We start from the raw sequence: 16,017 nt of genomic DNA, 5'->3' as shown, positions 1-16,017 counted from the left end.
TTAGAAAGCCCATAAGATCACTAATAAAGGACTATTTCAAATTTCCCTTCCCTTTCAACAGGGTCAGGCAAAAACAACTACACACTTTAAAAATTAAATAATTACTATGCAAATTCTAAAAGATATTTATTATTATTACAATTTAACAACAATACATCAAAGCATTTATGCTACTCTCCATAGTGTTTAAAAAATATTTCCGTTAAATGCCACCACCATTACACACACAATCCTCTACTCATATTCTCACGTTATCCCACTGCTCTTTGAAATGTTTCTGGTTCTATTTTTTCAATTTCATCACAAATATTTCGACTTCAACTGCTCAACTGTCTGCATATGGTTTACACAGAATGGATTTTAAGAAACCACATAAAAAGAAATTGTAAACAGATATATCTGGTGACAATGGTGGCCAATTTATGTTAACAAAATGAGACATAATATGATTTGGAAACATTTCCTTTAAAGTGTTCATGGAAAGTCTTGCAGTCTATACTGTAGCACTATCCGGCTGAAACTAGATGTTTCATTAAGTAAACCATTAGCAGAATCACAGCTGAACAATTAGCATTTTCAAAAACATAGGGATCAATGATGCTGAAAGCAGGCACTCCACACCAAATAGTAACTTTTGGCTGTAAAGTGATTATTCATGAAGGTGACATGAATTTTCAGCTGCCCAATACCTAAATTTTGTTTATTTATATATCTATTCAAATAAAAGTGAGCCTTGTCACAAAAAAAAAAAAAAAAAAATTGATTAAATCTGAATCATTCACCTTCCATAGCAATAGACTGCAGAAATTCAGTGTACCCAAACCACAAAGAAGAAACCACTGAATCATTTGCATTTTATATGGATGGAAGGTTAAACTGATATGCAAAATACAGCATATACATTGTTCCAAGATGTTCAATTCTCTTGATTGAAGATAACAAATATTTGAGGACTGCACTGGAATATCACTCTAGTTCTTTTGATGTTTTTTGGAGTACATGCCCAACCTAGAAGTTTCATATCTACTACAGACACTAGTATTCTAAATTTTTAAATCCAATATGTCATGGTCTTTTGACTTGGAACACTAACATTTCTTCCAATATTGAGGTGGCATCTAAATTTAAGTTGAGTATTCACAATAGAGTCACCTGATTTAAAACAGTGTTTCAACAACAAATGCACTGTTTATTTGACTACCCCTCCATTTTTATTAAATGCATTACTGCACTCTACTCAAGGACACAAACTGCAGCACCTTCACTGCAACTACAATAAAATGGTGCCACTTTTAAAATAGATTACTGTTTTGGTCCGACCCTGTATAAAAATTAATTTGGCAAAATTCATATGTATGAAGGATATACAAAAGAAACTTTTCAACTAGAAATAATTCATAGCCTTACTTTTAATATCCAGTCACCTCTTTTAAGAGCACCATTAGATTCAGCAGGACTGTCTGGGAGCACATTTTTTATAAAAATCCCAGACATTATATGCTCTGGAAGCTGATTAAACATGTCCATTTTATGCCATACTATACTAATACCAAGGTCATGGGTTGACTCCCTCCACAGTTCCACTCTCCTTTCTGGACTCCACTGGTGTCCTAAAGAAGTTGCAAGTGCAGTACCATTTATTCCAGAAGGACACACATTAAGCACAGTGGGTAAAGCATTTCCTAAAGAGAGAGAGAGAGAGATAGAACACAAAAAAAAAAAAAAAACTTAGAAGTTAAAACATACAATTAGATTAAAAATTCAAAATATGCTACGCATTATTTTGAAAATAAGCTTTACCAGCTTGATATTATAAAAAAAGTTTTAATTAGAAAACTATTCTATTATAAAGAGATATGTGATAAACACAATGTCAAAATGATTCTGAAATTAAACAAAATGTGTTTAATTTCAAAATCATGTAGTGCAACTAATTGTTGCTTGAAAGCATCATTACAATAAATAATATGACTGGGGTAAATGAAAATATTTTTGGACAATAATCAATCCCATTGGCCCATCATTTAATTTTTTGCATTGTTAACCCTCAGCATGTATGTTGAATTATCAAATGTAGATATTGGCATGGGATAGAAATTAGATTAAAATGCATATACATAGGCAGTTCAGAATATTTCTCATTTAAATTTATTTAATTTTTCCTGATCAATATGACTTTACTTTCTCTTTAAAATTAAAATACTATATCTAATCAGAATTGTAATTTAAAAGTACTATATATTATATATAATATAATAACACCGATTGGCATAAATTGCCTCCGTGAATTTAATTTCGACAGATTCTCTTAGGTTCAAAAACTTAGATCATCATTATATTCAGTCATTTTCAAACCACTGCAGGATGAATGCTTCTCCAGAAACTTTCCAGTTCCTTCTGTTTTGTGCAATGGCCATCCATTTACTACCCACAAACTCATGAATTTCATCTAACCATCTCAGCCGTTGTCTTCCAGGTTTTCTTCTAGCTCCTCTTGGATGCCATTCTGTTATTATCTTAGTCCATCTGTCTTCATGTCTTTGAGCTATGTGTCCTGCCCAAGACCATTTTAGTTCTTTAGTTTTGATAAGAATGTCCTTCACTTGAGTTTCCTGCCTAATCCATGTATTTCTCTTCTTATCTAACAGTCTGATTCCCAATATAATTCGTTCCATTCTTCGCTGTGTAGTTCTCAGCTTCTCTTCCATTCTTTTGGTGAGTGCCCAAGTTTCACTTCCATAACTCATGGTGGCGAGTATACATTGGTTCATTATTTTACATTTCAGACAAATTGGGATATTGCTCTTCCCATATGTGACTATATTTCCTGAATGCTATCCATCCAATATTTATTCTTCTCTTGACTTACAGCCATTTATCATTATTACAGATAATGACTTGTCCAAGATAAGTATATGAATCCAACTTTTCAATTTCTGCTCCTTCAGTTATCATATCCCTTCCTGTGGCATACTTGTTCATCATTACTTTTGTTTTAACCATATTCATCTTTAGTCCAAAATCCTTACTAACTCTGATTAAGATTTTCCTCTAATTCTTCAGGACCATGGCTTATGATCATAATGCCATCTGCAAATCGTAAATAGTTTGTACTCTCCATTCAAACTAATGCCTTTCTGTGACCAGTTCAATCTTCCAAAAGCTTCTTCAAGGGTAGCAGTAAACAACTTCAGAGATATTATCTCCTTGCTGAACTCCTTTCTCAATTTTAAATTTGCTACTGTCTTTGTCTAGTCTCATAAAGGAGGTGGCATTCTCATATATTTTCTTCAAAATCATAATACATGGGGTATCTATGCCTTGTCTTTCCAGTGCCCGAAACATTGCCTTATGCTGTATGAAGTCAAATGCCTTTTCATAATCCACAAATTCCAGGCATAATGGCATTCTATATTCATTTGCTCTCTCCATTAGCTGTGATATTATGTGAAGGTGATCTATAGTTGAAAATCCTGTCCTAAAGCCAGCTTGCTCTTTTGGTTGATTCTCATCAAGTATTCTTTCTAATCTGTTAGTAATGACCCTTGTGAACAACTTGCGGATGTGGGACAACAAGCTAATTGGGCTATAATTTCCAATTTCTGATTTATCTCCTTTCTTATGCAGCAAAATTATGACTGCATTATTCCACTCCTTAGGCATCATGCCTTTCCTAATATATTTTATGAAGAGTCTTGCCAGTTTGTATGTCATGTCATGTCTCTTCCTCCTAATTTTAACAACTCTACAGTAACTTCATCTTCACCTGGGGCTTTTTGATTTTTCATTTCCTTCAATGCATGTTCTATCTCATCAGGAAGGATATTGGATATGTCGTGTGTGTTTCTAATTTGTGATCTATCTTCCCCACTACTGGCATCATTCCTTTGCTCCTTATATAATACTTTATAGTAGTCTTCTGCTATCTGAATTATGCCTTCGCTGATATTTATAAATACACCATTACTATTCTTCATATTCAGTATCATTTGTCTTTCTGGATTACTGTTCATGACTGCTGATTTAAGTCCTTTTTTTTCTGAATGCATGTTCTACTTTTCTTATGTTAAATCTTGTAGTGTCCTCTCTAAGTCTCTTTCTAATGGCTCTCCATAACTTGGTATAGTCAATTTTGTCCTTGTCAGTGTTTATCTTGCTCTTTATTTGTTTGCTTCGGTTCAGACATGTGCTTAAAAAGTTCTCATCACCCTCAGTTTTCAAATATCTTAGGTTAATAACAAAAAACCATGACCTGTAGCTAGTTTAATCATCTTTACCATCTATTTTGCCTATTTATTTATTTTTTTCTAGAACATTCAGGAGATTTCTGGAGCATTCAGGAGCTTTCTACAATATATAGAATATTGGTACTGACAGAAGAAAGATCAGAATGTTTCTAGAAGATTCTAGAACTTTCGATGGAGTTCTCTAGAAACATTGTGAGCCTTCTAGAAATGTGGCTATTGTTACATATACGAGTGGGTTCTGCATCAAGCAACCAAGCATTTTCTTATTTCAAAAAGTTACAGGTAGCCAGTAAGATTCTTCACACAAGCCACCATTTGGTTTAATGCCTAGCCCAATGGTCATCAATTGGTTTTCTCTGCTGTCCATACTGTAAAAAATTGCAACTCAACTATTCAGATTGTTACTGTCACAAAATTAAATTAGCTTAAATCTATATAAGTCTATTAAACTGGCATAAATCTTTATATATCTTTAAGAGCATGACTGCATAGAGGAAGTGACAGTAAAAATTCTATTGTTACACTGATTTTAATTAAAAAAATAAAATTCTTGTTTATACTCCGGCATGATCAACAGGTCAGAAGAGTTTATAATAACTGAAAAGTACAACTGCTGATCGTATTTAACAGTCATCTAGGTTCAACAGTGCATTTAAAGAGTATGTGTCATTGCACTCTCGCTCCTGACCAATTGGCTATATCAGGCCTGTTCATTTAATTAAATTTGTATTATAAAATAAAATTAAGTTTATCTCAGAACTTTTATGGCATTAGTAATGCAAAGAAAGGTGCATTTAATATAATATGCAACCAATTTTTTTAAATTGTTACATGTCAACTTAAGCATTAGTAATGCAAAGAAAGGTGCATTTAATATAATATGCAACCAATTTTTTTAAATTGTTACATGTCAACTTAAGGGAACTTACAAAAATGCAAAACTAAAATAATTACTGTATGAACAAATTCTTGACTTAGGTCACTTGCAGTCCATGAAAAATTATTGGTGATATGAATGCAGCCTATGATGCAGTATTCAGCGACCCACATTTAGCTTATTTTCCATTTTTAACCCATTCAGACTATTATCTTCTTCCACAGCTAAAAACGGTTTGTAAGGGGCAAAATTTCTGTTAATGAAGTCATTGCAGCAGATTCAGCTTCATTTTTTTTTTTTTTTTTGAACTAACCTAAAAATGTAACAAGGGCATTAGTCTTCAGGTACAGAATTACAAATGAACATACAGTTTCAGTTATCTTGGCAGGTTTCTTTACAAGGTAGGCTTAAAACTTATCACTATTCTCTTTTATCTAGTATTAACCCAATAGATATTCTTAAGATGCCCATGGGAGTAGTAGCACCCCACACTGAGAACCACCAATACACACACAAACATACTCACCAGAGAAATAAGAACATCTCTGGCAATATTACACCCACAAAGTTTCAGAACTATAAAACTTGTGTGTCTAGCAAATGCAGAACTTATTAAATGACATGGTGTGAAGCAGAAACAACAGTACTTAACTGTGGTTGCTGAACTTCACACTTGTTCTGCATGCCACTGAAAACTGCTTTTATTAGACACATGTTTATAGTACTAACACACTGATTGTAAAATTTCAGAGTTGTGTTTTATGAATCAGGGAGATTCCACTGGGTGGAACTACACTCAGAGTGGTGGAAAATGAAAAAGACCTGAGGACAATTGTGCAGTTACAAATATAAAATTCTCTGAACAGTGCACACAGGCTGTCAGGACAACTCATGAGATTTTGTCATTAATATACAGACACTTTGCCAGGAGGGATAATGAGGTGATTATGCCTTTGTACAAGGCCATGGTTAGGCTGCATCTAGAATGCTGTATACAAGTCTGGAGGCCTCACTTTAGGAAGGATGTATATCTGTTGGAACAGGTGCAGAGAAAGGCAATCCGATTGGTGAAGGGAACAAAAGTGCACTTACCAAGAAAAGCTTCGGTTCTACAAATTGCAGTGCATGTAGACTAGGCACCTGTGGGGAGATCTGATTGAGCCTTGAATGGACTGAGTAAGCTGAATGTTAATGCCATTCTTCCTCCTGCTTCCTCCACTTTAGGGGGCACAAATTAAAGTTGAGGAAGGTTGGTTGCAGGATAGATATGTAGAAGTCTGCCTTCAGCCAGTTGATTGTTGGAACAAGCTACCGCTTGTAATTGGGGAAGTGAGTGGTTTGAATAAATTCAAGGAACAATTCTTGAACGATATGGAAGTGTGGAGTTTTTTTTTTTTTTTTTTTTTTGGCTGATGCTATATAAGCTTGCTTTCTTGCATTGTTTACCACTCCCAATTACTATTACCACTACCATTCACGTTTACTACTACCATTACCAATTACCATTACGTTTACCATTAATGACCATGGAATAACAAGGTCCTGCATAGCTATTGTAAAGACCCGCAATAACTGAAAAATGATAGCACAAGCAATAACCGCAAGTGATGAGGGGAAAAACAGAAGTTTGCTCTAGTGGATGACAGAAGGATGGGGACATATAGTACAAGCCAAAAGAATAAGGACAATGGAAAAATTATGCTGAATATTCCATAGAACAATGGGTCAACCCTTCCTAGTTGAGATATATTCTGCCTTGCTTCGCACAGGACAAGGATAAATATAGTATAAATAAAAAATGCTTAAAAACACATGTATACATAAATATATGCAACTTACCAATTTGAGCATGTTCCCCATGAAAGATTGAATCTTGTGTAAAATCAGAATAAACATCTGATTCCAAAAGTGTATTCAGGAATATTGACTTATTCTCCTTGGTAAGGTCTTTCTTTATGCAGTCAAAACCTCCCTCAGTGGAAGCACTTTCATGCTTTAACTTATTCTGTTGAAAATCACTCTGTATTACTTCTTTACAACTGGGTTCATTAACAGCAATTTCATGAGAGAACTCATTTTTCTGAACTTCCTGAGTTTTCAGGTCTGGTGAACTGTTTAAAAAATTATAAGTAAATAAATAGACAAATAGTATATATACTCTTAAAAAACAAAATAATCTATGTCATATCTTTGTTTTTATCTGAGAAATTAAAATAATGAAAACAACAGCATAGTGAATGAGGAACATTAATATTTCTCAAGGGACAAAGTCAGAGCCACATGTTTTTAATTTGGATTTCTCTTCACTTGATTTATTATGTTAAAATATATAAAATATAGAGAAATCCTCCTCCCCCGACATATCACTTTCATTATTAAAATTTTTAAGACTAATTTGTGTTCACTCATGCTTAGCAGCTTTTCAAATGCTTTGACCTGGATCTGCTCATACCACACCTCAGAAGAGCCACTCCAAATATCAACTGCATATCAATAGTTGGTTCAAAGTTAATGGCTAGAACACCCTCTACCTTCCCTAGATGTAGATTTAAATCTAATCACTTAAAAGAAGCAACAATAGTTACCTCTTCTATATAATATATTTAATAAATTACATATATTAATATATATTTTTACATTATATATATATATATATATATATATATATATATAATATAAAAGCATAATCTATGCATAATTTTGAAATATTGTATGTTTAACAGTTTTATAAACATGGAAAAGGAAGTGACTAATAGCACTTAATGTGCATGTGTGTGAATTTTTTTAAAATTTATAAATATAATATACAATAAAAAATATGTGTACGTGTGTATTTTGAGATTTTTTGCAGTTAGCAATTTTTATTCAGCATTTATTTATATCCCAGAAAGAATAAGTGTGCCATCAGTATTCAGCATACTCAATCTATCTAAAAGCTTAAATTTCAATATAACTTTGGGTCTCCAGACAGAGAGAGAGAGAGAGAGAGAGAGAGAGAGAGAGAGAGAGAGAGAAAGAGAGAGTGTGTGTGTGTGTGTTACATATAGTTTATGAATGCTTTAATATTACACGTTTTCTTGGGTTTATTATTATTATTATTAGAAATTTTTATCACTACTTTAGAAAATATTTACACTGAAAATAATGCCCCTCTTTGCGTGAGGCCCCTAGCAATGGCTAGTTTGGTCATAGCGTTAATGCGGCCCTGCCCCTAGTTTTCACATGCTGAAATTTACAGAAATCAATTCTTGGCAAGGGTAAAAGCCCTTTTGTGCCTCTGACTAATCTTATTGCTGTTCTCTAAAACCGTTCCAAGAGATTTCCATCCTTCCTACAATGAGGCTTCTACACCTGTATGCACTACTCAAGAGGTGGCCTAACTACTGATTTATGCAATGGAATAATTACCTTATCCATCCCTGCTGGCAAAATTCCTGTATATCATTAGCAGAACCCAAAGCTACCTTAGCAGCTACACCTGCACTGCTCACAAAACTTCAAGTCAGACTGAATGATTAATCCAAGGTGTTTTTCATTTACCAATTCTCAAATTAAGTAGTACCACCCAACTTGGATAACTGCTACCCAAATTTAGTATTTTGCATTTAACAAATTTAAATCTCAATTACTACTTTTCAGCCCATCTATCTAATTTATCCAGGTTCTTATTAATGTAATAACCACCCTACCAACCTTTGTATCTCCAGCAAATTTTAACATTAAATATGATATGCACTATCATTATCTATATCACTAACATTAAATATGATACTTCACTATCATTAATAAATACAGCAACAAATCTTGATGGATTCCACTAATAAAATTAGTATCTTAAATACTCTCTATCAACCATCCCTTTCATTCATAGCCCCTAATTTCTCTTGATCCAATTTTTACAGCAGTCATTCTTGTGGAAAAGCATCAAAAGCTTTAGCGAAATCATCCTACTACAAGTACATTATGCTAAATTATTTTCTGCATCTAGTTGCTTTGTGACTACCTTATAGCAGCTAATCATGTTGGTCAGACAAGATCTCCCTTAATCAACTCATTCTGTTACTACCATATAAATGTTCCGAATAAGATGACCCTGCATTATTCCTTTAACCACTGACACCATTATTTTCTCTGGAACAGAATCAAGGTTCACATGTCTGTATTACTCAGTTTACCCTATGATTCTCATTTGTGAATTGGAGAAACATTTACATATATCTGGTCTCTATGGGCCTCCCCTAAATCCAAGGATGCTCTCATGATTAGGATAAAGTTTGCTTACTTCTTTTATTACTTCTCTTAATATAAATAGATAGATTTCTTCACCTCCAGGTGCTTCATTTACTTTTATAATAGTCTAATTATTCTCCAACAATTTATCTTGCACTTTCCACTCATTTACCATAAAATTATTTAGGTGTCAATTAGAAGTATACTTCTGGAATTGTCATCCTCGAAACCTTCTTCATACATGAAGGTAGATGCAAAATATTTATTCAGTTGGTCAGCAAACTGAACAGGATCAGCAACAGTTACACCATTCACAACCAGTGGACCAAAGTAGTTAATTCCTTTCCTTCTAGTGTCAATGTAAACAAAGAAATCTTTCCTACTTTTCTTTGCATTCTTAGGCAAAGAGTTCGCTCGATCTAGATTAGCCTACCTAACCACCTTAGTGACTTGATTGTAAAGTAGTTTAGATGCTGTAGACTTCTGTGTCCCCTGATAATTTGTGGGATATCTTGTTAAAAGATTACAAAATTTACATGCTATTTGTGAGAAATAATAGTGATTAACTGATTAGTCATGACAGCGAATTCAAAAGAGTTTGCTTTCCCACCACCACCAACAGCACATAAATATTTCCTGAATCCGAAACAACTTTTAAAGCTTTGGCAGAAGTTAAAAAAAAGCCCTAAAGCAGAACCTCTCATCCAATTATATGCAATTATCTTCTTCTTTATTGTGTTTTTGTGGACAGCAGGATTTAAACTGCCTAGTTAATGCAATGACCTTATCACAAACAATAGAAGAAACTTTTTCTTCACAAAGAGGATGGTACTGCACTTTTCAAACAAATAGCAACTCCAATAATGTTAATGTCCATTTAATTAAAAAGACTCCAACCAATATCAGTAGGAGACTGGCAAAATTACTTAACAAGTACAGTCACTGTTGAAAAAAAGCCGCGAATTAGGGTTGAATTTGAAAGTATCTGCAATTCTACCCAGACACGATAGGAGTAAGTATATGATGAGAGCCTTGTCGATCAATTCAGCCATGGAAAGATTGTGCAAGGCTCAAGGGGTAGAATTTTTTTCAGCCTGGTCTGTACTTGTTAACAGGAGAGACTGCCTCTACAGGGATGGGATACACTTAAATAGAAAGGGTGCAAGAATATTTGCTGATGCTATTGAGGCAGTGTTAGGTGGGTCGGAAAACTGCTAGCTTGGGGGGATACAAGGACTAATAGATTAACAGTAGTCACTGGGAGAGGTGAAAGTGATTCTTGCACTGCTTCTATTGGAATGAGCAGAAGCCTGGAAAACAAGATGCAGCATATATCAGAGACTGCTGGGAGTCATTGCGGTACAAGTAAACACATGGGTTGTGTTAGGGTAGCTAAGAATAGGAACAGGTGCATGTATACTTGCGTGTACACCAATGCTGGGAGTTCGGCAAATAAATTTGATGAATTTGAGGTATTGCTCAAAACATCAAAGGCAGATATTGTTGGGATATCAGAGACATGGTTTCACACAAATATAAGGAATGCAGAACGGAAATTTGGGGAGTACAATGTGTACAGAAAGGATAGACAGGATAGGAAGGGAGGAGGGGTTATGCTATTAATTAAGAAACACATAAAATCCAAGGAAGTAAACCAGTCGACATCACTGGACAGTGCAGTGTCGAGTCAGTTTGGGGTGACATAAGCATTGGGAAATCAAAATTGATAGCAGGAGTGTGCTATGGGCCTAATGACTCTGATGAGTATAATAAGAAACTATACAGGGAAATAGAGTGGGCCAGTAAATCAGAGAGTCTTATAATGGGGGATTTTAATTCCCACATACTGACTGGAATTTGTGGGTTAGTCACACACACTAGCAAGGCTTTTGTGGATTTATTGGATGACTGTTTTCTATATCAGCATGTTCGGGAGGCAACTAGAGGGAGTAATACTCTTGATCTGATTATCAGCAGTGATTCTTCATGCATTAAGACTCTGCAGATAAATGAACCACTAGATGGCAGTGATCACAGTGTGCTGAAGTGGGATTTACTCAAAGAGGTAACTACCATCAGGGGTAAAGGGAAGGGTTATTGCTTTCATAAATGCGACTATGATGGTCTAAGACAGTATTTAAATTCTATACAGTGGGACCAACTGATGATGTTACCAACAGCAAATTCAAAATGGGAAGCATTCAAAGAACTTATCTTGGAAGCTACTAGGCATTACATACCAACTAAAGAATACTGTTCAAGGCCTAATGGATGTCAGATGAACTAATTAGACATCTGGCAGAGAAGAAAAATGCATGGGATACATATAAATTAACAGGTGACATAGAAGCTTATGATAGATATAAGCTGGTCTGTAACCAAGTCACAAAGGAGATTAGGCAGGCAAAGGCAGATTATGAGAAATCCTTGGCAAAGGATGCCAAGAAAAACAGAAAAGAGTTCTTTACCTATGTAAACTCTAGAAGGAAAGGGATTAATCAGATTAGTCCATTGGATATTCATGATTCAACAGTTGAGTATCCTGCTCAGGTGGCTAACAAACTAAACAAGTATTTTGCATCTACATTCACACATGAGGAGTTATTCAGGAAGGGGAATGCCAGAGGTGAAGTTAACTCTGACAGTGAACTAGATGATTTTGTAATAACTGAGAGGAAAGTGGAGGAGAAATTGTTGAGGATAAACATCAAAAAGGCACCTAGGGTGGATGGGATCTACCCAGTTATATTAAAGGAGGCAGCAAAGGAAGTAAGCAAACCCTTAGCCATAATTATGAGAGCTTCTTTGGACTCAGGGGACCTCCATCCATAGAATGGAGATGTGCAAATGTGACCCTAATTCACAAAGGAGAATCAAAGGCTGACACAAGTAATCATAGCCCTGTGAGTTTAACTTCTGTTCCAGGAAAATTAACAGAGGCACTGGTTAAAGAAGCACTGCAGGATCATCTAGACAAGACTTCAGTTATAGCTCGGACACAGAATGGTTTTGTTAAAGGAAAGTCTTGCCTGACCAATTTGATTGGATACTATGATGCAGTCACAAAAGAACTGGATGCAGGGAATAACTTTGATATTATATATTTGGATCTAAGAAAGGCTTTTGATATTGTTGCACATGGAAGACTGCTGCACAAATTGGAGCAGTGTGGCAATGGAGGCAAATTGCTGCTAGGGATAAAGGGATGGTTGAGGGGGAGAAGATAGAGAGTGGTAATCAATGGACAGTACTCATCATCGTGGACTAATGTTATTAGTGGAGTCCCTCAGGGTTCAGTGTTGGGTCCATTATTGTTTTCTGTATTTATAAATGATATTGATGATGGTATATCAAGCTTAATGTCCAAGTTTGCAGATGATACAAAGGTTGGCAGGGTTGTTAAGGACACTACTGATGCTATGCTGCTGCAACAGGATCTGGAAAGGTTGAGCAGATGGGCTGAGAGGTGGCAAATTAAGTTTAACATTGACAAATGTAAAGTACTACATATGGAAAACAGTAACCCCAGAGCAACTCATCAACTCTGTGGTAGTACACTGACAGTGGTAGAGAATGAAAAGGATCTCGGGGTAATTGTTCAGGTAGATATGAAGTTTTCTGAGCAGTGCAGATGGGCTGCAAGAGTATCTAATGGTGTCTTGTCAATGATATATAGGAATTTTTCTAGTAGGGATAAGGAGGTGATTATTCCCTTGTATAAGGCAATGGTCAGGCCACAGCTTGAGTAATGTATACAGGTCTGGAGGCCTCATTTCAAGAAGGATGTAGAGTTGATAGAATGAGTACAGAAAAGGGCAACAAGATTAGTGAATTGAACAAAGGGTTGCTCTTACGAAGAATGGCTTAAATTTTGCAAATTACAGTATCTGAAGACTAGGCACCTGCAAGGTGATCTGATTGAGGTGTATAAAACCTTGAATGGTTTGAGCTTGCTCAATGCTTTGGGAGTCTTCCTCTTGCTCAGAATAGTAACCTGAGAGGGCATAAATTCAAATTGGGGAAAGACAGATGTAGGATAGATGTGTAGAAGTTTGCCTTTAGCCAGCAGGTGGTTGGTTCGTGGATCAGACTTCCATCCTTTGTGATAGCCTAAATAAATTTAAGGCTGAGCAGTCATGGTATTTGGAACGAACGGAGAGGTGAAATGGGAGCGGTTTTTTTTTTTTTTTTTTTTGGCTGATGCTGCATAAGCTTGCTTTCTTGCATCATATGCCACTACTAATGCTAATGCAAATGCTAATCAATGTGCTTGCCATAGCCAGTCAGAGGATTAAGAAGATTCACGGATAATAACCTCTGGTCAACCTGTGATCAACCTGTGTGTTGTGGTTCCCATTTACTCTGACAAACAGGCATATGTTTTTCGGAGAACTGAGTGATCCACGCCTTCCAGTAAATTTCTCCTGTCTATGTTTACTTGGTCACAGTAGCTGAATATCCGTGTGATTCCGACATTTTGCACAATATTCAAATAACTAGTGACAGTAGCAATGTAGAGGGAAGGGGGGATTGAGGCAACTAAAATATTATATAAACTTCGCGAAGGTGAAATGTTGGCAGATTTTGAAATTTCGTCAAGGCTTTCACTGTGCGGAAAATGCTCTAAAATATAATGGCATACAGGCAATAATTTAAAAAAAAAAAAAAAAAAAAAAACGGTATGCATTATATCACCAATAAAGGATGATTGCTAAAGAACTTGATGTGGAAACTATAATGATGGGTCTTGTGTTCAGGCCACAATCAGCAGCTTGTAGCTTAGGGGTGGAAATTGCGGGTTAAGCACTTTGTGCAAATATTTTGAATCAGAAGTTAAATATTCCTCATTATTAAATCGACTTTTAAATCTGGAATTTTTTAATCATTTAGCACTAATGATCAACATCCTGCAGGATCTCTCTCACCTTTCAGAAGCTTTACATTCACTATGGTAAAAGCAGATAAATTAATTATTCGAACTATTGCTAATTTGAAAAATTCTGAAGGAAATTATGAAGATAGAATTGAGAGCATGTTGAAGTGGAAAGAATTTGCAGGAATCAAAATCGAAAGAAAGAACACATTTAAAAAATTACCTTGTGACAAATTATTAAATGCATTGTTTTATCCTTAAAGGATAAGTTATTAATGCACCAGAATGATTTTAAATTAAATAAATAAAATAATGATACCATTGTAAGAAATTTTAAACATATGCTACCAGAAATTGTGGAACATGAAAGGACTTTAGTCTCAGTGGCAAGACAGTGAAAACAGAATAAGAAATTTTTTTTCTGATAAAATATGAAATAAAAATTAATAATTTTAGAGATTTTGTCAAAGACAGTTTATCTTTAAAATCGAGTGAAATTCCCTTTTCAATTAAGAACGTCAGAAATATCTTTAAAACCACTGGGATTAGCTGAAGCTGATCGAACTTTCAGCATAACGAATAATATTGTATAAAGGGCAAAGGTAAAGAAAGCCAACACGATAACGATGAGAAAAGTCGGATAACTTACGCAGAAAATTAGTTTCCCGATACGGCACTCTAGCGCTGGTCGCTCAGTATACAGACGGTAAGTGTTATCAGTCGGGAGCAAAGTCGAGAATGATATACTGATTGACAGGTAGATGTGGCAAACTGTGTGCTGATTGGTGCGCAAACACAACACACGATAACATCGGTTTAGTATAACTCAGAAGCACTAATGGTAACTTTCCCTAATAGCACATGCCCTAATGAACGCTTTCCATAATGGATAGGCGCCTCCATATCCAGATGGGAAGGAGCAGTAGTGCGTAGCACACGCTTCTTGATTAGACCGGGGTTCGAGCCCGTCACCACCAAATACGGAGGAAGCGGAAAGGTCAGGGAATGACCACCGCATATCCCGGAGCAATATGGTCTTAGTTGCTAATGCTCCTAAAACCCAAATAACAAACAAACAAACATCCATAATGGTGAAAAAAGTTCAGGTTACCTCCACTCGAATCACATGGGACCTTGAACCCTCCCAAAATGGAGGGGGTAACCTAACCCTTTTTTCTTTAGAATCATGGTTGGACTAGCACATATATTGTTTATTAACAAAATATTAATTTTTTATTACTGTACTTCTATTTTTAAAGATACTTGTGCGGATACACACATATCATAACATCAATCAACACCTCAATAGCTATTCATTATATATATATAAATATATATAAAGAATCTTTCTTTCTTTTCCTATTATTTCCTAACCTAACATTTAAAGTTAGGTCACGAAATATAAGGAACCCTTTTCTATTATTTTCTAACCTATCATTTAAGGTGAGGTTACGAAATATAACAAAAAATAAAGAAACCTTTTTCTTTTTTTTATAACCAAACCTAAATCAACAATATAGTAAAAACATTCATGAACTCCAAAAATCTGCTTTTAATAACGACAAAAAAACATAATGAAGAACATAAAAATGAACAGAACGAAACTTTTATTAATTTAGTTTTAATCAAAAAATCAACCAACGTTTTATTTTCCTTACAAATTTCTTCCATCTTTAAAAGATTCATCGCTACTATTACCTGTTCACCGTTCATCACAAAACTATTATGCACCGTTCTTTACTCATACATACAGATTATAAAGCCAACCAATGACTACACAGTAGCTTGTC

The 16,017-nt window shown here is 35.1% G+C and overlaps 1 protein-coding gene across 1 annotated transcript in view; it reads right to left on the bottom strand.

Moving 5' to 3' along the window:
- Positions 1-16,017, bottom strand: part of LOC150078991 (multiple PDZ domain protein-like) — a 798,800-nt gene that overhangs the window by 734,740 nt on the left and 48,043 nt on the right. Inside the window, exons 4-5 of the mRNA XM_090382913.1 lie at positions 6,964-7,235; positions 1,408-1,682 (exon numbers count right to left, since the gene is read on the bottom strand). Of these exons, the coding sequence (XP_090239039.1) occupies positions 1,408-1,682; positions 6,964-7,235 (547 nt within the window). The remainder of the gene's footprint in view (positions 1-1,407; positions 1,683-6,963; positions 7,236-16,017) is intronic.

This window comes from Mastigoproctus giganteus, chromosome 10 (assembly GCF_048544385.1).
Source record: "Mastigoproctus giganteus isolate SK-2022 chromosome 10, ASM4854438v1, whole genome shotgun sequence".
Taxonomy (NCBI): Eukaryota; Metazoa; Arthropoda; class Arachnida; order Uropygi; family Thelyphonidae; genus Mastigoproctus; species Mastigoproctus giganteus.
Note: the sequence above shows the minus strand (reverse complement) of the source record. Positions and strands in the feature narration are given on the sequence as shown.